This window comes from Artemia franciscana, unplaced genomic scaffold (genome assembly GCF_032884065.1).
Source record: "Artemia franciscana unplaced genomic scaffold, ASM3288406v1 Scaffold_692, whole genome shotgun sequence".
In the NCBI taxonomy this organism is placed as follows: Eukaryota; Metazoa; Arthropoda; class Branchiopoda; order Anostraca; family Artemiidae; genus Artemia; species Artemia franciscana.
The window spans coordinates 162,501-186,262 of NW_027067087.1; the positions used below are offsets into that span (position 1 = coordinate 162,501).

At 36.0% G+C, this 23,762-nt stretch overlaps 1 protein-coding gene across 5 annotated transcripts in view; it reads left to right on the forward strand.

Annotated features, from left to right (window-relative positions):
• Positions 1–23,762, forward strand: part of LOC136043506 (sorting nexin-14-like) — a 161,691-nt gene that overhangs the window by 66,806 nt on the left and 71,123 nt on the right. For all 5 annotated transcript variants that reach the window (XM_065728422.1, XM_065728424.1, XM_065728425.1 and 2 more), the window contains 3 exons: positions 390–706; positions 4,356–4,511; positions 22,841–23,018. In XM_065728422.1, the coding sequence (XP_065584494.1) occupies positions 390–706; positions 4,356–4,511; positions 22,841–23,018 (651 nt within the window). The remainder of the gene's footprint in view (positions 1–389; positions 707–4,355; positions 4,512–22,840; positions 23,019–23,762) is intronic.

Consider the following 23,762-nt stretch of genomic DNA (forward strand, 5'->3'; position numbering starts at 1 on the left):
AAAAGAAAATTGTTAATAAATCATGTTGAAAAAAGAAAATCATACATGAGAAAATATTACAAATGGAAAAAAGAGGATCGTATAAATAAAAAAAAAATATTAAGAAATCATTTTTTTTAAAAACAAGAATTGCACATAACAAATAATATAAATGTACATAAGAGCATCCTAAATAAAAAAAGGAGTTATTAAAAATCATATTAAGAAAAGACAAGAAAATCATAGGTAAGAAAATTATATAAATTCATTTTAAAAAATATTAATTTTTTTCAACTACAAATTGGACGAAAATGGCATATTAAAACAAGAGCATGTTGAAGCACAATTAACTTTGGAATAGCCGAAATAATGAAATAACATGAAATAAGACTTTTGTTTTGTTTTTACAGGATTGTTTTATCTCTTTTAAGAGAAATTCTGGTGCGCTCTGTGCTCATGCCGGCTCTTGATATAGCAGCAGAACCAGTCAACTTAAATGCATTAATTCTTCTTCTTCTTGGAAACAAATCTTTGGAACTACCGGAAACCTCTTCGCATAATGTTAATCTTTTAGAAGCTTTTCATTTAAGAGGGGGAGTCAACAGATCAGAGATCTATGCTTTGTCATTAAAGGAACTAAGAAGTGACATCAAATACAACGAACTACTTAGGAACGTCCTTAAAAGAGAAGACGCAGATATTTTTTTGAATTTTTGTGATTCTATCGGTGAGTCGAGCTTTATTTTAAACTTTTTGATTCGTTTCATTTATTCACTAACAATTCGCTTTTTAGCGAACAGGTTTTGTAGCATTCAAATTTGGATTTGGAAAATGGACTCGATTTGACAGTCAGATATCATGTTGCTTGGTTAGATTTACGTATTTATGCACATTTTTTTGGAGTATTTATACATATTTGTACACATTATACACACACATTATATACAGATTATACACATTTATTGATTTATTTGTATCATTTTTATTTATTTATATTTATTTATTTATTTGTTTATACATTTGTATATTTATAATATTTATTATAATAAATTATAAATATATTATATATTATAATAAATTATAATATTATTTATAATAAATAATATTTATTTATACATAAAAAATTTGTATATATAACTAAATTTAACTTTGATAACTTTGATAAATTTAAATGTATATAACTTTGGACATATGTTTTCAAGTTCAATCCCACTTTCAAGGTGAAATAAGAGTGAAATAGTGAGGTATAATATATATTATAATAGTGAGGTATCTTACAAGATGAAATAGCGAAATAAGATCAAGATAACTAAGCCTTGCTTTGTAGTTGATAAATTACTAAAATCGTTCTTTTTGACCATACATTTTGACAAAATAGAGTCGTCCCTAAACAGAAGGCCAAGAAGTTAAAAAAAAATTCAAAGGAAATTGGAGCTTCATGGAAGGGAGTATAAGAGTAAAGTTCGAACAGATCGGATGGAGAAGCTGCTGCAGCTGTGTTGGCCTCATGCAGCTTTATTAACGCGTAGTTAGTGATTAGTACTTGTAGTAGTAGAAGATTGTATGCAAAAACAACTGCACCACGGTCTCTTGTGTATACTTTTTTAGTGTTAGCATCGCAGTTTATGAAAAACAAAAATGTTAAATCGTAAAACTGTCAATATAAGATTGGAATTTTTTTCATGGTCCACACTGCCTACGATGATGCAAGCTAGTGCATTATTATTATCAAAACGTTACCATTTATTTAGAGCATATCCTTGTTTACCAATCTAAAAACAATTTTGTTTTAATTATCTAGTTGTATTGCAACATAAAATTTTCCCATGTTAGATACATAATTTTTCCGGGGCTGTATTTAAAAGAGGAAAAAAAAAACTTTATGAGTCTATATCATAATTTTATATACTTGGAATCACCATGAAAATGTTTTGGATGGTGATTCCGAATGTTTAAACTTCATCAAGTTTAAACTTACAAATCAAAACTCATCAATCTAAGGAAATAAGTTTGTAATCTGAGAGAAAAACTTCCAAAAATAAAAATGATCAAGATAAATTTATACCATCAGATTCATGTTACCTTAGAACCCCGCGAAAGAGGTTTCAGATCTCTATGAACAAAACTTTAGAAAAATCATATTTTCTCCGACACGAGTGTTTTGTTTTACTAGAAATGAGCGCCTCAAACTAACGGTCCTAGAATATTGTGAGGGGGCTTATCCTAGTCAAAAATTATAACTCTTAGTTTTTCTTTAATATGCAAAGCACATCTTTTTCAGGGATGCCGGTTCTCCTCAAATGCATTGTTGTAAGAATAATAAATTTAGATGTAAACTACAGAAGGAGGAGGGGAGGGAGGAGCACATTGACCCTTGTCAGCAAAATCAATATTCAGAGTAAATCTTTTTTACGGGGACTCTAAATGTTTTCAAACTTTTGAGTAAAGTTATCACAATATAAGACTTGAATAATTTTAGAAAATGTTTAAACACCCACAAAAAGGGGTGGATTCTTGATAAAAATTACAAAATAAAATGCGGTATATTTGGGAACCCTTAAGCTTCTTTCTACACAAATGAGAAACTTCACATTTTCTGAAATACGGTCAAGAATGCGTTTTTTTCAATGGGTGATCGTATTAATTAGCGGTCATTGATTATTGAAAGAAGGCTTTTTTGAACGAAAATTAATATTTATCTTGATATATTGCAATTTTTTAATAGCAAGAAATTACGCGACAACACTTTCCAGGTTTCTGGCATTTTATCTAGCAAAAAAAAATCATTTTTTTCTCAAAAACAAGACAAAATGCTACCCAGCAATGTTCTCAGATGGTCATTCCGCTTAAATCAATTGAAATGACATAATATAACCTCTCAGTCTAAGAGGCCATGCTGGTGCCTGACACAACACTTCTCCCTAAACATTAATGCTATCTATCAAAAATGATCTATTATTATAAACAAGATATTCTAATCAACGATTATATAGTAATGCATATAGTTGTGGGATATCTATTTGTATGACCTTAGTTTGATATTATATGGCAAAATGGGTACCCAGTGCCTCAATAGTGTGTGCTTAGGCCCACATTTTTCAACTTTCCATGAGAGGTGATTAAGACGAATATAAATTCAACCTTCAATTTTCAAAATTCAGTTTTTCATTTTGTTTATTTTCAAATCATAGTGCACAGTAAAGTATAGTTTGGGACAGGGTAGTTCAGTAAAATATTTAAATATGTATTTTAATCATCTTTAGCAAAGTTTTTCCTTCCCAAGAGATCGATTTTTTTTTATCGAATAATTTTCTTTAGGGATATTTTATTTCAGATATGGTTGTACTGGACATTATGCTTCGGAGAAAACACTTTTTTCAAGATCTAGGGGGGGGGGTGCAATTTTATCTTTTCAGTTTTTTACTGAAAGTACCAAAAAAGGTTATTTTTCAACGAAAATATCCCCTCCAATCGTATTTTCAAAAGATAGGGGGGAAGGAGGAATCTAAGTACTAAGGACAGTGAAATGATAGGCTACCTGATGGTTTATTCAGGCTGTGAACCCGACAGATTTAATTAGCCTTGCGCCAAAGTAAAAAGTAAATATGAAATGAGGGCGTAAAATCAATAAAAACAAATGCTGCCAGCAACTTAAGGAAGTTGTATTTTTCCTTTGAATGTAGTCGTCTTTGGGTATAAACATATTCTTCATATTTGAATTTTTATGGACGAAAAGCGTTGTCAGACTTAATTAATCGGTTTTGCTTATTTATCTTCGAAGCTCTACGTGGCAACACTAATATGGATGTGGCATTTGCTAATTTCGAAGCAATTAAACCAAAAATCTGAAAAAATTGAGTTTTCAGGCATGAATGCACCTAAAGTGGGTCCAGGGGGCAAAATTGGAATTTTAAGGAAAAGTGTTAGATAAAATATTTGGTTTGACTTAATTTTTCTTCCTATGACATAAAATTTATTATCTGGAATTCAGAACTGATGAAAAATTTAAAAACCATAGGTAGCACTGCCGTATAAATTTAAACAGTAAAAGGTAGATCATACAGTTGGAAACTTCGTCAAAAAAAAAAAAAAAAAAAAAAAAAAAAACGAAAGTTGACTCACGAAACTTATCTATAAGTCTAAAAACCTGTAAATTTTCAGGGGCTTTACGTACGTTCCTCTACGAAACCTACTTTAAGCTACAAACTTTCTGAATCGTCTTTAAACTTTTATGTAAAAAGTACGTTTTCTCAACTTCAAAACGAAGAACCAATAGAAGACTTAAAGTCGTTGAAATGGATAATATATTTTTTTCATGCCATTTATTGATATTTTGACTCATATTTACTTAATTTTTAAACAAATTTGATTTATAGATGACGTTAACGACATGTTGATGAATGCAGATTTGAATGAGTCCCACCTAGTCATGGTACATAAAATGGTAACAGAGATCTATAATCGCTGTTTTTCACAAGATGGTGCAAATTTCATTAACCTTCCACCAGAAACAGTAAAAGAAATTAAAGAGAGTAAGTTTTTTTTTTTTTTATTTAAAAGCTTTTATTTTATTTAGAAGGGGCGTCCTAGCTGAGTGGTTAGGTTGCTAGACTTGAAATCCTGAGAACAGGGGCTCGAGTCCTGATGTCGCTGGTTATTTGGTTTGAAACAGGGGTCATTGGTGTGGCACAGTAAACTCAGCCAGAGTCGACCCACCTCTTAATGGGAATATCTGGAAATCAGGGGAACACATGGGAAGCTTCGAATGATTTGCCCCCACCATGCATTGTACTCTCAGCCGAAGGTAGGCAATCAGTAGGTTGGTACCTGATCTACCCAGACCATTGGTCTCTGTACGAAAAATTTAATTTGAATTTTTATTGTATTTGATGAGTCTTGGTCGTAGCGTCGTAGCTTTGTTTGTCATATTGGAAGCGATTGTTGTAAAATAATACAAAATAAAAATATTCATCAGTAAAGTTGATAAAATTTGAACTAATTAAATTTAAAATCAAAATTAGACAAATTTAACAAAGTAAATATTAATAGTATTTGAATTAATAAACCCATTAAAATTAATAAATGTGAAAGAAATGGTACGCCGAAAAAGTATTCATTATTAGAAATAAACCATTATACAATTAATTAATTAATTGTTAGAGAAGGATGGGTTTATTAATATAAATAAACAACACAAGAGTGCATAATTTTCACCAACAGTAACGAATCTTGCCTTATTTCAAAACCAGGCAAGTGAGTTGCGCCCTTTACTAAAAGAAAGACAATAAAATTCGTTTAAAAGGAATGAAAAAAAATATTAGATTCCTACATGTATTTTACAAGACATTTCGGTAAAATTCTAGTTAATTGACTTCTTGCTATCTCAGAAAGGGGTTTAGGTTAGGAAAATGAAACTTTCAGGGATGAATCTACAGACTAAAGTATGTCCCGGGAAGGTATTTTGAAGCAACTACCTCCACTCCTTCTCTCTCTAGAGAGCCCTGACCTTTGATGACCTTTAAAAATATGTGTGTTATAAAAGTGAACATTACAAATTAGATCTTCTGCTTAATTGAAGTACAACAAAGTTGTTTTCAGCTTCATAACTTTGCTCAATCCCATTTTATAAGGTTTTAAAGATATGCAAATACATTTCCTAAATTTTGAAAAAAAAATTGATATGGGTCAAAATTCTACTCAAATAACAGGAATTGCATTTTCAGAACTAAAAGCAGAGAAAAAGCAACTAGTAACTGAAAATTAAGGTAAAATGTTGTTTTGTCAAAATTTCAATAGGTATAGACCTGCCATGTAGGTAAATTTCAGGGCCCTCTAGAGGGAGAAGGAGTGGAGGTGGGTACTTTAAAATACCTTCCCGGGACATACTTTAATCTATAGAACTATCCCTGAAAGTTTCATTTTCCTAACCTAAACCCTTTCTGAGATAGCAAAAAGTCAATTAACTAGAATTTTACCGACATTTCAAAAGAATTACCAATAGTTATTACCAAAGAATATACCAATTGTTTGATACAAGAATTACCAAAGACTAAATAGAGTAAAGTAAAAGGTATTCAAAATGTTAAAACATCAACTAAAGATGTGGTATAAATAAAAAAAATATTCTTGCTACCAGAAAAAAAACAAAAAAAACAGGAATCTCTTAATACTAGGAAAGCTGAATTTTTTAAGACTAAAACTGAAAACTTTGGGTTTCAAATGTTGTTTTAACAAAAAGTTATTTTGGATATTATAACAGTCACAAACATGCGTTTTTAGTAGTTCTAGGTAACATCTGTTTTAAGTTTTTTAACCGTAATTTTCTTTCAAACAGTTCGTGGTAACGAACTGTAGTAAGGAGCGACCCGGCTCAATAGTAACCAAAACTCAAACGGAATTTTGATACCAACAGATATACCAAAGAATTGGATTATTATGCTGATTCCAAAAATATAAGCTTAATCTTACCCATCAAAATCTACGAGCCTGAGAAAATTTGTCTGATTCTCGAAAATTAGTCTGATTCTGATTCAGTCTTCATCTAGCATCCAACGTGTGAGGATCTAGTGTTGTTAACTGTTGAACCAAGTTTTTTCAGCCGGACCATAAACCTCTTAAAAAACAATGGTCAGACAAAGACTAGTTTGTCCCGAATGTAGGCTTAGAGTCTTTTCAAACTCTGTGAAGTGTGGAGGGTGCAATTGCTCGTTTCACGCAGGAGCGGAAAAATGTGCCAGAATTGATACAGCTAATTGGAGTGAGAGCTGGTGTTGTCCTGACTGCTCCTCTAAGAAAATGCCAATCAATAAGGTAAATTCTTTAAATTCACCTGTTTTACCTTCACCTCGCACCCCTCGTTCTCCAAATTCAAGAGCTAAGATGCTTAATATCTTAAAAGAGCTCAATTCGCCGGTGCTCCCCCCTTCGCAGAAGTCGACTCTAGCCTCTCCCTATTTACAACATGAAGTGACGTCCCCCCCTCTTGAAGTTTCTTGTCAGACTGAGTGCCAGACCTTTTCTTCCGTCGACCCATCCTATACTCTGAACACCACCATTGGAAAATTACGAACCTGCTCACGTGAGGTATCAGTTCAGACCGAACCTTACTCATATGTTACCAGAGAAAATTTAACGTATCCAAATCCCTGTGTTAAAGATTTTGCTTGCCAGACAAATCTTGTTACTCTTAAACCATTAAAAGACAGACTAGAAGAGTTATTAAGCTACATTTCGACCGCAATTTCGGAACCCCTATCTGTAACTCAAAACAGTGATATAACAAAGAATAATGAAGTCAATCAAGTGAAATTAAAAAATTCAGAAAATGCTATATTTCCCTTCGTAAATTCATTTGAGATGTCAAGGGCGTTTGAACCAGTGACAAACCAGGTTATTAGCAATGACATTGACCGGAACGGTCAAGTTAATAATGTTGAAATGAAATCAATTATTCATGAACGTAATCCCACTGCATCCGAATACAGGAATAACTTAACGGCTTCCGGTTGTATGCTGAATTTGAAAGAGGATAATGACACCTTTGTTTTAAAGACTAATAAGGTTACTACGAAATCCGATGCAGATATTGAAATTGTTTATGAGAAACTTGTGGCATATGAAAGTGAAGGAAACGGAAGAATTAGCTGGGAAAAAAAATGGTGATCAGCGTGTAATTGAAAATAAAGAAAAAACGAAATCAGTTTGCAAGGATTTTTTACGTGCAAAATGTAACCACGGAAAAAGATGTAATCGGCTCAATATTTGCAAATATTTTCTGACGGGTTCTTGCAATAAAAGTTCGTGCTTGTTTGACCATGTTTCAATTTGTTCTGTTTTTATGTCGGGTCGTTGTTTCGGTTGTGACAAGTATCATGTTTTTATACCAAAGTCGTTTAGTAGGTTATTCTCTAAGCCACAAGCTATACCTTCGCATGTGCACGATGCTAGTTCTAAGAATTTGACAAAAAACGGAGATGGATTTCGGAGGGAGGCCCCGCCCTTTTTAGGCCAGCGTCGAAAGCACTCACGACCCCATCCTCCCCTTGGCCAGGTTCCTGTCGACACCCATTCTTATCCCCCTGCATTTTCAGCCCAACAATTAATAAACCCTTCCCGATTACATACTCCCCCGCCTTACCCCTTGTTATCTCCTCCTCCTCTCCGTATACAGAAGTCCTATATCCTTCCCCTTACAGTATGCTGCCCCATACCCTCCCTACTCCGCCGCAAACCAGCAATTTCTTGACGGACAGGAATCACTATTCCCACCCAGCCCCCCTTTCCCAGCACCTTACGAAACCCCAGCCCATTCGTTTTATCCCTCGTGCCTACCCTGTAAACGTGACTCAGGTCTGAGATTTTTTGCGTCCAATAATTGTCATATAATAAGTCCTCGTGCTTCGTCCATATCCTTGCCCGTCCCCCCACATCCAAATCCCCAAAGCAAATCCTTCTCTTACCCCTCTTCTCCAAAGCATAATAAAATTAAATTAAAACCCTACCCCCCAGGAAATTCTCAAACCCATCAAGTTTCCCTGTCGCGATTCCCCAATCGGTTTGTTTTTCCTAAACTCTTAGTTACTAATGCTGAAAGTCTTAATTTTGAAAAGCTTACTGAACTCGAGGTGGTTTCAGAATCACATTTGATAGATATTATAGCTGTTACTGAAGTTCAATCCCATGACCCAGGGTCCCTACACCTGACAAATTATTCAGAGTTTATTAAACTCCGTCCTTCAGACCACCCACTCGGGAAAAAAGGTGGCGGAGTTCTGTTTTTTACTAAGAGTCACCTTTACCCAAAGGTTATTCAAGTCCCTAATTTATCCGAGTATGATGAAATCCTCTGGCTAAGTGTTAGACCAAAAGTACTCCCTCGTCCATTTAGTATTATTGCAATAGCTGTTTTCTATTATTCCCCAAATCAAAATATCGAGTCAAAACGTAATTTTGTCCATCAATTACAGGCAAGGGCTGATTTTGTTATTTCTAAGTACCCCAATGCTGGCCTTTTTATGGCACTTGATATTAACCAAGTGACATATAGCAGTCGCCAATTCTGTCGGTCTGTCTGTCTGTCGGTCCCGGTTTTGCTACTTTAGGCACTTCCAGGTAAGCTAGGACGATGAAATTTGGCAAGCGTATCAGGGACCGGACCAGATTAAATTAGAAATAGTCGTTTTCCCGATTTGACCATCTGGGGGGGGGGGGAGTGGGGGTCCGGTTAATTCGCAAAAAATAGAAAAAATGAAGTAATTTTAACTTATCAGCGGGTATTTGGATCTTAATGAAATTTGATGTTTGGAATGATATTGTGTCTTAGAGCTCTTATTTTAAATCCCGACCGGATCTGATGACATTGGGGGGAGTTGGAGGGGGAAAACCTACAGTCCCGGTTTTGCTACTTTAGGCACTTCCAGGTAAGCTAGGACGATGAAATTTGGCAAGCGTATCAGGGACCGGACCAGATTAAATTAGAAATAGTTGTTTTCCCGATTTGACCATCTGGGGGGGGAGTAGGGGCCGGTTAATTCGGAAAAATAGAAAAAATGAGGTATTTTTAACTTACGAAGGGGTGATTGGATCTTAATGAAATTTGATGTTTGGAATGATATTGTGTCTCAGAGCTCTTATTTTAAATCCCGACTGGGTCTGATGACATTGGGGGGAGTTGGAGGGGGGAAACCTAAAATCTTGGAAAACACTTAGAGTAGAGGGATCGGGATGAAACTTGATGGGAAAAATAAGCGCAAGTCCCAGATACATGATTGACATAATCGGAACTTATTTGCTCTCTTTGGGGTAGTTGGGGGGGTGGGAGTAAGTCTTAAAAATTAGAAAAATGAGGTATTTTCAACTTACGAACGGGTGATCGGATCTCAATGAAATTTGATGTTTAGAAGGATATCGTGTCTTAGAGCTATTATTTTAAATCCCGACCGGATCTGGTGATGGGGGCGGGGAGTTGGGAGGGGGAAACCTAAAACTTGGAAAACACTTAGAGTGGAGGGATCGGGATGAAACATGGTGGGAAAAATAAACACAAGTCCTAGATAGATGATTGACATAAACGGAACGGATCCGCTCTCTTTTGGGTAGTTGGGGGGGGGGGGGTTAATTCTGAAAAATTAGAAAAAATGAGGTATTTTTAACTTACGAACGGGTGATTGGATCTCCATGAAATTTGATTTTTAGAAGGATATCGTGGCTCAAAGCTCTTATTTTAAATCCTGGCCGGATCTGGTGACATTGGGGGAAGTTTGGGGTGGGGAGACCTAAAATGATGGGAAACGCTAAGATTGGAGGGATTGGGATGAAACTTGGTTGGAAAAATAAGCGAAAGTCTTGCATACGTAATTTACATAATTGGAACGGATCCGCTATATTGGGGGGGGGGGGTAATTCTGAAACATAAGAAAAATAACGTATTTTTAACTTATGAAGGAGTGATCGGATCTTCATGAAACTTCATATTCGCCAAATGAGCTCTTAGCTCTTGGCTCTTCCGACCTCGTACCATATGAGCTCTCGGCTCTTCCGACCTCGTCACAAGTGCCATATGAGCTCTTAGCTCTTGTTTTAGTTGGCGATGCCAACGACCTTAAAATGGATTCCTTTTGTGCTTCACTTAAAGTAAAGCAAATTGTTAAAACACCGACGACTCGGGGAAATACCTCTCTTGATGTTATTTTAACTAATATGTATAATTTTTACAGCCCTCCCTCAACTTTGCCCCCATTAGGTGGAAGTTATCATTTTTCCATTCTTTTGTCCCCCTCCTCAACTTTTAAGCATACTTTCTCAAAAACTTATAGCACTTACCGCCCCCTTCAAAATTCTGGTCTTCTTTCTTTTGGTATGTGGCTGAGTACTGAAGATTGGTCCGACATTTATAGTTTACAAAACCTTGATGAGAAAACAGCCACGTTTCATAAAAAGCTAATTGATAAATATCAAATTTGTTTCCCAGAAAAAAGGTTTAAAAGGTGCTCAAGTGACAAACCCTTTATTAATCAAACAATAAAAACACTAATTAGAACCAAATTGAAGCTGTTTAAGAATGGTAAACTCGATCAAGCCAATATATTAAGAAAATCAATTAAAAGAGAAATTCGTAAATTGGCACGATCATACTACAAAAATAAGATCGAAGAATTGTTCACTAATAAGCCAAAAAACTGGTATTCCGAGGTTAAAAAGCTATGTGGCAGGAGTCTTGACCAGCTTAATTTCAACTTACCAGAGCCCCCTGATGTTACTGCAAATAATCTAAATAAATTTCTCGCTTCCATTGTCCAGAGCCTTCCAGCATTGCCAATCCAATTATCAACAGGAGCCCCATCCCCCTTTTTCCCGACTGTTTCCCCGTCTGAGATTGAAAGAAGAATTGATAAACTAAGAAAGACAAGTGTTTGTCCTTTGGATATCCCGTTTCCCCTTATTAGAGCCTTCGGTGACTTCCTGTCTAAGCCCTTGTCTGTCCTGTTTAACGAAATTACTAAGTCTGGGCAAATTCCAACAATTTGGAAACAGGGTTTTATTACCCCTTTGAAAAAGAAAAATGGAAAGCCTGGCTTTGATGGTGTTCGGCCTATTACGCTTACTCCTATTTTTTCAAAATTGTATGAAGGATTCCTTGCAGATTTGCTAAAGGAAAAAATCCTACCTCTTACTGACCTGAAACAATTTGGAAACCTAAAATCAACTTCTACTTCCCACTACCTCGTTTCTCTTATTGACCACATCGGGAAAATCCTCGAAAAACCTAATTCCTGGCTAAACTTATTTTCTATTGACCTTCAGAAAGCCTTTGACCTTGTTAACCACAATATTTTAATTGAGAAACTAGAAAGCGAGTTCAATATCGATCCCTTACTGGTAAAATTGGTTGCCTCATTTTTAACAAATAGATCACAGGTGGTTAAATACCAGAACCATTACTTAAATCCTCTCCCTATCTACAATGGCATACCCCAAGGAACTCTCCTAGGCCCCCTCCTTTTTTCAGTCATGGTTAACAGCCTTGCGAAGGAAGTTCCTGACCGTTGGAAATTTGTTGATGACCTAACGATTGTTGAAAGTTGCTTCAGAAATTTAATAAGCGACCCTATGAGTATTCTCAATGAAATTGGAAGTGAGGCTTTGGACCTAGATATGACCGTAAACCCCTCTAAGTCCATGATAATGCCGATTTGTTTCCTCAAATCCTCGCCCTGTTTTCTTAATCCTATCCCTCCTGAAATTTATGCATCCTCGGTTAAATTACTTGGAGTCACAATTTCGTCAAATTTAAAGTGGGATATCCACGTTAAAGATATCATCCATAAAGCTAATGTGTCTATCGCCCTCCTTAAGCTCCTAAATAAATATAGCGTCCCCCCTTCTCACTCCTTAAGGTTGTACACGTCGTTTGTCCGTCCGCATCTTGAATATGCTTGTCCAGTTTGGCACCCTGGCATCTCCCGTGAAGAATCAGACAAAATTGAATCAATACAAAAAAGAGCCTTGCGAATTTCAAAGAAGGCAAGGTGCCTTACTCTCTGCTCCTAAAAAAAGCTAGTTTGGAAACCCTTGAGCGAAGGAGGTCGTCGTTGTGCCTCCGTTTTTCAAAAAATGCAATAACGAACCCTCGGACGGCAAGTATTTTCCCCAAACGTCACTCACCATCCAGATTACGACAGCCTCGAGCTGTTTCTGAGCCCATCCCAGTTTTGTCCCCCATTCGTTGCGTTACCTCCAGATATAAAAAAACTTTTGTCCCCTTCATCACAGAAAAAATAAATAAAATAGCCAACTAGTTTCGCCTCCCCCTGTTATTTTTTTTTCTCTCTTTCATGTGATGTGCTTTAGGTCGTTGTTCGTTTGATTCGTTTGTTCCCACCGATTGTTTATATGTTCTCTTTTAAACCTTTTCAACGCTAATTTTATCTCACTCTTTTAGTTTTGTTTTACGACTTACCTTTTCAACTCTCTGACATATTGCCGTTTAATTTTTTCTTTTTTTTGACAAATGAATGGCTTTGCCTTTCTGATTTAGTTGTTTTTGACATTGTTTAACCAGTTTTTTAGTTGTTGTGCTATTTTTATGATGTGTTTTTATTTTTTTAATGGTTTTATGACTCTGGAATGCGAATTCCGGAATGCGTCCCTCGGGGCTTGTGATAGTTATTTTTTGAAATTAAATATCTTATCTTATCTAAGAACATTAATCCCTCACATAGTTGAAATTTTAAATTAATACAATACTGTATTAAATTAACACTTTTTTTTTCTCACTCCACTCTTATCTTATAGTTTGAGTGTTTATTTTGCAATTGCAAACTTTGTAATTCTTGCTAGCTACATTTTTGTTTAAATTTGTTTTCCCTGTTTTAACTTTACGAGTTTTTATCGTTTGACTTTTTATTGATTGCAATTTATGATGTTGTACTGACGCTGAAGTGCGAATTCGGCCCTTTTGGGCTTGTGATAGTCGCTTTGTTGAAATAAATATTATCTTATCTCTTATCTTATCTAGAAGCTACATCAAAAGAATCGCATTTTAATGCTGATTTTAAATATATAAGTTTAATCAAGTTTAGTCTTACCCGTCAAAGGTTACGAGCCTGAGAAAATTTGCGTAATTTTAGAAAATAGGGGGAAACACCCCCTAAAAGTCATAGAATCTTACCGAAAATTACACCATCAGATTCAGCGTATCAGAGAACCCTATTGTAGAAGTTTCAAGCTCATATCTACAAAAATGTGGAATTTTGCATTTTTTGCCAGAAGGCAGATCACTGATGCGTGTTTATTTCTTTGTTTGTTTGTTTTTTGGTTTTTATGGCACTTGGTATTAACCAAGTGACATATAGCAATCGCAAATTCTGTCGGTCCCGGTTTTGCTACTTTAGGCACTTCCAGGTAAGCTAGGACGATGAAATTTGGCAAGCGTATCAGGGACCGGACCAGATTAAATTTGAAATAGTCGTTTTCCCGATTTGACCATCTGGGGGGGGGGATTAGGGGGCCGGTTAATTCGGAAAAAAGTAGAAAAAATAAAGTATTTTTAACTTATGAGCGGGTGACGGGATCTTAATGAAATTTGATTTTTGGAATGATATTGTGTCTCAGAGCTCTTATTTTAAATCCCGACCGGATCTGATGACATTGTGGGGAGTTGGAGGGGGGAAACCTAAAATCTTAGATAACACTTAGAGTGGAGGGATCGGGATGAAACTTGATGAAAAAAATAAGCACAAGTCCCAGATACATGATTGACATAATTGGAACAGATCAGCTCTCTTTGGGGTAGTTGGGGGGGGGGTAATTCTGAAAAATAGAAAAAATGAGGTATTTTTAACTTACGAACGGGTGATCGGATCTCAATGAAATTTGATGTTTAGAAGGATATCGTGTTTTAGAGCTCTTATTTTAAATCCCGACCGGATCTGGTGACATTGGGGGGGAGTTCGGAGGGGGAAACCTAAAACTTGGAAAACACTTAGAGTGGAGGGATCGGGATAAAACTTGGTGGGAAAAATAAACACAAGTCCTAGATACATGATTGACATAAACGGAACGGATCCGCTCTCTTTGGGGTAGTTGGGGGGGAAGGTATTTCTGAAAAATTAGAAAAAATGAGGCATTTTTAACTTACGAACGGGTGATCGGATCTCAATGAAATTTGATATGTAGAAGGATATCGTGTCTCAGAGCTCTTATTTTAAACCCGACCGGATCTGATGACATTGGGGGAAGTTTGGGGTGGGGGAACCTAAAATCATGGAAAACGCTAAGACTGGAGGGATAGGGATGAAACTTGGTGGGAAAAATAAGCAGAAGTCTTACATACGTGATTTACATAATTGGAACGGATCAGCTCTATTGGGGGGGGGGGGGTAATTCTGAAAAATAAGAAAAAATGACGTGTTTTTAACTTACGAAGGAGTGATCGGATCTTCATGAAACTTCATATTTAGAAGGACCTCGTATATCAGATCTCTTATTTTAAATCTCAACCGGATCAAGCGTAATTGGGTGGGGGGCAGTTGGGGGGACCGGAAATCTTAGAAAATACTTAAAGCGGTGAGATCAGGATGAAACTGGATGGGAAGAATAGAAACCTGTCTGACTGACATAACCGGACCGGATCTGCTCTCTTTGGTAAAATTGGGGAGGGGGGGGTAATTTTGAAAATTGAAGTATTTGTTCTTACGAAAGGGTGACCAGACCTTAATGAAATTTGATATTTAGAAGGGTCTTGTGCTTTAAAGTTCTAATTTTAAATTCTGACCAGATCCTGTGACATTGGGGGGAGTTGGAGGGGGAAACCGGAATTCTTGGAAAACGTGAAAATTAGGGTATTTTTATCTTAGGAATAGATGATCGGATCTTAATGAAATTTGATTTTTAGAAGGAATTCATGTCTCAGAGCTCTTATTTCAAATCCCGACCAGATCTTTTGACATTAGGGGGAGTTTGAGGGGGAAATCTTGGAAAAACACTTGGAGTGGAGGAATCGGGATGAAGCTTGGTGGATAGAATAAACAAATGTCCTTGATACATGATTGACAGAATCGTACTGGATTTGCTCTCTTTGGGGGAGTTGGGGGGAGGGGTTCAGTGATTTGGCGAGTCATAAAATCATAGGCAGTGTAATAGCAATGCCTAAGTAAAGAATGATGTTGGCACAATGTGTTATTTATTTGTTTTATTTGCATTTTTTTACCAGGGCACTTCATATCGAAAGGGCTAGTGCCTTTTTTAGTAGTCGAAAGTGATTGGAGCGAATCTATCCCCCCCACTCCCATCATTTCTCCCAAACGCTTCTGATCAATATTTTATTATATAGCCATATTGTTTGACGCAGTTGAAAGGTCTGGAAATTATGAGTATGACGACCTCTCCCCCACGGTCCTTAGGACAAGGGTTGTAAGTTATGCCCTTAGGGCGTATAAGGTTTATATAGAAAACGTTGTCGTAGAAACTTCAAAAAAGTGTTTATTTAAATGGAAATTGAAAGGACTAGTGCCCTTTTTATTAGTCGAAAGTGATCGAAGGGCAAATGAGCTCCTTTCACTCCCAGCATTTCCCCAAACACTTTCAATCTAAATTTCGAGATAACCATTTTGTTTAACGCATTTGAAAGGTCCGAAAATTATGTCTCTGAAGATAACTAATCCCTTCAGCCCTCAGGGCAAGGGTTGTAAGTTATTCCTTGGGGGCGTATAAGATTTTTACTGAAAGTCTGGTCATATAAACTTTGGAGGGGGCTCATTTTGATTGGGAATCAGAAGCTCTAGGGCTCTTTTTAAGAGTGAAAGTGATCAGGGGGCACCTACCCCCCCTCACACATATCGTGTTCTCCTGAAATGCATCTAATAGAACTTTTGAGATAGCCATTTCATTCAAAATAGTCTAAATATCATATAGCAAGGCCTTGGGGCTGGAACAAACCCCAGAACCTAGGGACAAGGGTTGTTATGCCCAGGGGATATTTAAGATGTTAATGAAAGGGGTGGTTGTACAAACTTTAGAGGAGACTGACTTGGTTAAACGTATGGAAGTTCTAGTTCCCTTTTAAGAGTTAAAAGTTATGGAGGGCTGCTAGCGCCTCCTCCCTGACTACCCCCCTTCACAAACGAATCTGATTAAAATTGTGAAATAGCAATTTTGCTCAAAATGGTCCAAAGAACTAAAACATTGACTCTAGGGTTGGCATAACCCCCCAGTGCTCTGGGGATAGGTTGCCCTGGGGATTGAAATAGCAATTTTGCTCAAAATAGTCCAAAGAACCAAAACAATGCCTCTAGGGCTGGTATAACCCCCCAGTGCCCTAGGGAACCCTCTTATAAGGTTCTTATGGAATGGGTGGTCGTATAAACTTCCGATGGGACTCATTTGATTTGGAATGAAAAGTTTTACTGCCCTTTTTAAGTGTCAAAAGTGATTTGAGAACAACCAGCCCCCCCCCCACAGCAATTTTGTTCATTGTAGTTGAAGAGTCTGAAAGACACCCCCTCACCTGAGCTCTCAGGGTAAGGGAGACAGTTATTTTATTCAAAATGGTCCAAAGGTCATATAACAGGGCTTTTGGGGTTGATACAAACCACCAAAGCTTGTGGGTGAGGGTTGTAAGTTGTGCCGCGGGGCATTTAAGGTTTTTATGGAAGGGATATGGTTGTTTAACTTTAGAAGAGGCTCATTCGGTTGAAAATCGGAAGTTGTAGTTCTTTTTTAAGCGTCAAAAATGATGGAGGATATTTAGAGCCCCTCCCCTCCCCAACAACCCCTCTTTCCACCAAACGCATCTGATTGAAATTATGATATAGCGATTTTATTCAAAATAGTTTGAAGAATATATAATAATGTTTATAGGGTTACACAACCCCGAATGCTCTCGGAATAGGGTTGTAAGTAATGCCATGAGGGCACATAAGGTAATCTGATCTTCAGCTAGGACGAGTCCAGGCTAGCTACTTCCTCTTATTTTCTTTTCTTTTTTTTACACGGTTATACAACATTTTACTGTTCTCTCGTCTGGCTGTGTCCTCCAGACACGGGCGCCCATAAGGTGGATTTTAGGGGGGGGGGAGCTTACCTGGTCTAAATCGACACTTCCAATGCTTTATAATAAAAATCTCAAAACAAAAATATAAGGCAGCGTCATTCAACCAAGAAGGGGGGGGCTAGTGCCCCCTTGCCCCCCTCTCTAATGGGTGCCTTCTAATCCTTCTAAATCCTTGGCAGTTTATAATTGGTATATATTTTAACCTCCTAAATTCATACTTTAATCCTTCTCTACTTCTTAAAAAAGAAACCGGATAAGTTATTCTAGAAAATCTTAGGAAATTCTATAAAAAAAGTTCTTACTAACTATCGTCTGGCTGTATCTTCCAGATCCTCGGCAGTTAATTACTGGTCTGCATTTTACACCTCCTTAATTCATACTCTTGTGGCTTCTTCTACTTAAAAAAGAAAGTAGAAAAGTTATTCTAGAAAATCCTAGGAAATTGTAGAAAAAAAGTCCCTACTAACTACTTCGTTTTATTTTTTTACGCTCGACAATCCAACATTTCACTTTGTTATCGTCTGGCTATATCTTCCGGATCTTCGGCAATTTATTACTGGTCTGCATTTTACACCTCCTTAATTCATACTTCTATGCCTTCTTCTACTTAAGAATGAAACTGGAAAAGTTATTCTAGAAAATCCTAGGAACTTGTAGAAATAAAGTCCGTATTAACTACTTCCTCTTATTTTTTTACGCTCGACAATCCAACATTTCACTTTGTTACCGTCTGGCTATATCTTCCGGATCTTCGGCTATTTATTACTGGTCTACATTTTACACCTCTTAACTCATACTTTTATGCCTTCTTCTACTTTAAAAAGGAACTGGAAAAGTTATTCTACAAAATCCTAGGAAATTCTAGGAGAAAAGTCCTTACTAACTACTTCCTCTCATTTTTTCGCTCGTCAGTCCAGTATTTCACTTTGTTATCGTCTGGCTGTATCTTCCAGATCCTCGGCAATTTTTACTTAATTCATGCTTTTATGCCTTCTTCTGCTTAATAAAGAAACTGGAAAAGTTATTCTAGAAAATCCTTGGAAATTCTAGAAAAAAGTCCTTACTAACTTCTTCCTCTCATTTTTTTTCACTCGACAATCCAACATTTCACTTTGTTATCGTCTGGCTGTATCTTCTAGATCCTCGGCAATGTTCTACTGGTCCGCATTTTACACCTCCTTAATTCCTACTTTTATGCCTTCATCTTCTTAAAAAAGAAAATGGAAAAGTTATTCTAGAAAATCCTAGGAAACTCTAGGAAAAAAAAATGTCCTTACTAGCTACTTCCTCTCATTTCACTATGATGTCACTCATTTCACTTCACTTCTCATTTTACTTCTCATTCTCTTCTTGTCATTTCACTTTTCATGTCACTTTACTAGCTCATCCTCTACTTCCAACAAAGTGAAATTTAACAAAATTTCACTTTGTTATTGCCTGGGTGTATCTTCCAGTTCCTCGGCAATTTATTACTGGTGTGCATTTTACACCTTCTTAATTCGTTCTTTTTTGCCTTCCTCTACTTAAAAAGACACTGGAAAAGTTATTCTGAAAAATCCTAGGAAATTCTAGAAAAAAGAGTCCTTACTTTTTTCAATCGTTTTCCTCTTCCCCTCATTTTTTTTTCAATCGACATACCAACTTTTCACTTTGTTATCGTCTGGCTGTTTTATTACTGGTCTGCATTTTACACCTCCTCAATTCGTACTTTTATCCCTTGTTCTACTTAAAAAAGAAACTGGAGGAGTTTTTTTTAAGGAAATTCCTAGGAAATTCTAAAAAAAATTCCTTACTAACTACTTTCTCACATTTTTTTTTCACTCGACAATCCAACATTTCACTTTGTTATCGTCTGGCCGTATCTTCCAGATCCTCGGCTATATATTACTGGTCTGTATTTTACACCTCCTTAATTAGTACTTTTGTGACTTCTTCTACTTAAAAAAGAAACCGGAAAAGTTATTCTAGAAAATCCGAGAAAATTTTAGAAAATAGTCCTACTAACTACTACCTCTCATGTTTTTTTACTCGACAGTCTAACATTTCACTTTGTTATCGTCTGGCTGTAGCTTCCAGATCCTCGGCAATTTAGTTTTGGTCTGCATTTTACACCTCCTTTATTCATACTTTTATGCCTTCTGCTTAAAAAAGACACTGGAAAATTTATTCTAGAAAATCCTAGGAAATTCTAGAAAATGAATTTCTTACTAATTACTTCCTGTCATTTTTTTTTTCATTCGACAATTCAACATTTGACTTTGTTATCGCCTGGCTGTATATTACAGATCCTCGGCAATTTATTACTGGTCTGCATTTTACACCTCCTTAATTCATAATTTTATGCCTTCTTCTACTTAAAAAAGAAACTGAAAAAAATACAAATTAATGGAATGGGAAGGGTAGAAGCTTGTGTGTTGGCCAATTTGGAAAAAAAAATGTACAATGGATATCATGGTTGATGCAGCAAATGCAACCCAGTAAAGAACCCAACTCTAGGCCATAACAACCGAAAATTAAAAATACATTTAAAAAAAAAACTGTTTGTTGAGGAAGAATCGCTATTTGAAGCTGATTTAAAAATGTACAATGAATATCATAGTTGATGCAGCAGATGCTAACCTAACCTAACCTTTCATTGGGATTCTGAGACTTTGACGTCACTGAATCTTTAATTTGACGTCATACAAGGTTCGAGGTTTCGTTTTTGTCCAGCTAATGTACAAAAGTTAATGGTTTTAAATTTGTGACGTACATAAATCAGTGAAAAGTGATTAGAGTGATGTCTTGACTGTTTTTTCGTACTCTTCGGATAACCCACTTTGAAAATAAGTCTTTTCAGAACTTTGGGCTATTTGAATTCATTTCCATTTATTTCGCTTATCTCAATTATTTAGAGCTTTTTTAATTACCCAAAATGGCATCAACTAGCTTGGAAGTAATTGGTTAATCGAAAGGCATAGATTGTATGACGTAATACATTGTCTCTAATTACATCTTTCGATGACGCCATAACAATAAAAATATGAAAATGCAAAATTTATTCGTTTACTAGTTCAATAAGTTGTTTTTCCAAAAGTGCAAAACAATTTTCTTAGGCATGTTAAATATGTAATGGGAAAATAACACAAATTTGTTTTATTACTTATTGTATTTTACGTATTTATTTTTTATCATTATAGTTATAACCAATACTGTACCTTACGTTTTTTTAATTACTCGGTAAACTGAATAATGATAAACATGATAGATTCAAACATAGAAGTTTTTAATGGAAACAGATTAAATGCTCATGCTGAACGAACAAAAGATGTGGATTCTGGATTGGTACAATTTATGGATTTTCAGCCAGACTTGTCAATGGCCTATCCTTATGATCCCAGATATTTTGATTTTACAAACAACAGGAATATATATTGGGATGATGAATCAATATCTTTTATTCCAGAAACTCAAGTGCCGTCTTATGTTGACCTGGCAAATCAGAGGGTTGACACGAATAACATATTCGAATGCACATCCTTTCAGCCTTCATTCTACACACAAAGTTTTATCCCCGAAGACACATATGACAATCCAGTTACTGTAAGTGATGATGGAAGCTCGAATCAAGCTGCAGTTTTTAATGGGGCTCAATGTGATAAAAATGTATTATTGGATTGTGAAAAGAGTCATGAGGAGTTTGATCCATTGGTCGTTTTAAACTACAATAGATTGAACCAACCCTTGATGAGACAACCAGAAGAATGTTTTCATGGTGAAGAAAAGTATTTTCAACCAGAGAGAGCAGCCCAATCGAAGCTGCAAGTGACTAATTCTCATCAACATCCAGTGGTGAACTTTGTCGAGGACAATCAATGCTTACGACAAGAACTCGTTAATTCACAATTCATTAATTCACCAAATGCCATGGATGTTCCATTAAATTTGACGAAGCATCCGTTCTATGGGGATAACATAATGTTAACCGCTGGGCCTTCACAAAGTGTTACCAACACAAATCGACGCAGGGCTGTATTAGATTCAATACACTCTTCGGATACGTTTGAAAATTGTCTAGTCGATCAAAATCGCACTTCCATTGATAACACAAAGAAGTCTGGTCAATCCGAGGACTTCTATCACGATATATATGATGCCCATGCTTATGGTAGTTGTAACAATAACATTATTTTCAGAAGTCCTAATTCCGACCCATCTCCACAAAGCGACTTTCGCCACCAGATCACGCGAAGTAACATAAATCTCTCCGTACCAAGCAACAAAGTTTTGCCTGAAGATGCTAAGAGCAGCTTGGATAGTTTGAGCACGATTCCAACTAGTCTTGGAGTGGACAAAAAGCATCGAATTAGAAAAAAGAGAGTTTCTAGGGTCAGGAATAAACTTCGAGAAATGAAATTAAAGTGTGAAAATTATAAAATCTTCAATGATGAATCTTTAAAGGATAAGCTTAAACTACTAGAGCTTTTTGGGGCAAGTCCGTTAGCTTGTAAGGAATAGCTTTATAAATTTGACCCTGACCTAATATATATCGATAGATACAAGGTATATTTTTTTAAAACGACACAGAACCACAATGCAGCCTGATTCATGAGAAAGAATAGGCATCCAAAGCGGGTCGACAGGAACTCTTATTCGACAGTAAAACTTGATCATTTAATCGAGCCGACTTCTTGGGTAGGGGTGTGAGGAGTAATCCCCTTGCAAAAAATTCACTATTTTGCTTCTCTTGGAGACGACTTTACCGCCATTCGTATTAATTTCAAATTTCCTTAAAATTGAACCAGATTCAAGCACAGTGCGAACGAAGTGCGAAATTCTGAAGTCCAAGCACAGTCCCAAATTTTGAGTTGTCGACCGTAGCGAACTGACGAAGGCGTCAAAAAATCCGGAAAATAGGCTTTGCATGAAAGTCTTATTTGTGTATATCTGTCTATCCGTGTTATGCGTTTACAAAAAAGTAAAATGTTCAAGCTAGAAGCTGGGAATTTTCGCCAAATACTCTTGGAATCATATTAGTTGTGGTGAAATAGGAGTATTAAAAATATAATGAAAGAAAGAGCAGAAAAATCGACTTGGAATGGTGTAATTTCTTTTATATCTAAAGCTAAAGTCAAATTAATTTTTCTTGAATTTGCCAGGGATGAAGGTCCTTTTAGTGAGTGCTGCACTTTTATAGGTATGGAAAGCTTATGAAAGGATGATGGTAAGTAAGCTTGTTGCATGAGACTCGTTTTCAGTCTATTAAGCTTGTGTCTTTCCCAGTTAAGTCTAATTCTGAAGCTCAACTCTAGTACTTTTTGAACTTTTTAGTCGTAGAAGGTGTACCAAAAGATGTAGTTAAGCTACGACAGAATCGTGCTTGGTTTTTATCTTATGAACACGTTTATGGCATCCTTGAAAATCAACTGGTTCCTCGATTTATTGACAGCCCTGAGTATCTTTCATTTTTCCTTGGGAAAAAGCAACTGATCTCTCAGGAAAACCGCAAGTAATTTTTTCTTTTGGCTTGGTTCTAAGCTATTTTTGAGTGGAATTTAATGAAAAAAAAAAAAAAAATCAAATTTTGAATTGATTTAAAATGAAGTCCGCTTATTGTTTAGAAAATTAAGTAAAAATTGGAAAACGTTTCTGCAAATATTACTTAGAAAATTAGGTAAATATTTATTTTACCTAAAAATATTTAGGTAAATATTTATTACGTAAATATGTGTGCCACTTCTAACATATGAAATCTACTACTTGAGTCTACTACTCAAAATATTAAAAGTATTATAGAATATTAATTAGAAAATTAGGTAAATGTTTATTGAAAAAGCGTATCTGTGCCACTTCTAACGTATAAAATCTACTACTTGAAAAAATAGATTCCTTAAAATATAAAAAAAAAAAAATATTAATTAGAAAATTAGGTAAATATTTATTGAAAAAGCCTATGTGTGCCACTTCTAACATATACAATCTACTATTTGAAAAAAATGGATTCCTTCTTAGGGTCTTCGTCTTGAAAAAAGCCCGCTTCCAGAGCTTTTTGATGGTCCTTGCTTCGCTTGGGCAAGATCGCAAGGAAGCAAGACACATCATAAATCGCAAATGACTATGTCATTTTAACCACGTCATAGTATCACGCCGTAAGATCTAGCTACACACCCCACATTGTCCTTTTACAAAACAAATGAGCTCCTAAAACATCTCTCTATGATGCTTGAGTGTCTTACCAGCGGCAAAGAAAAGA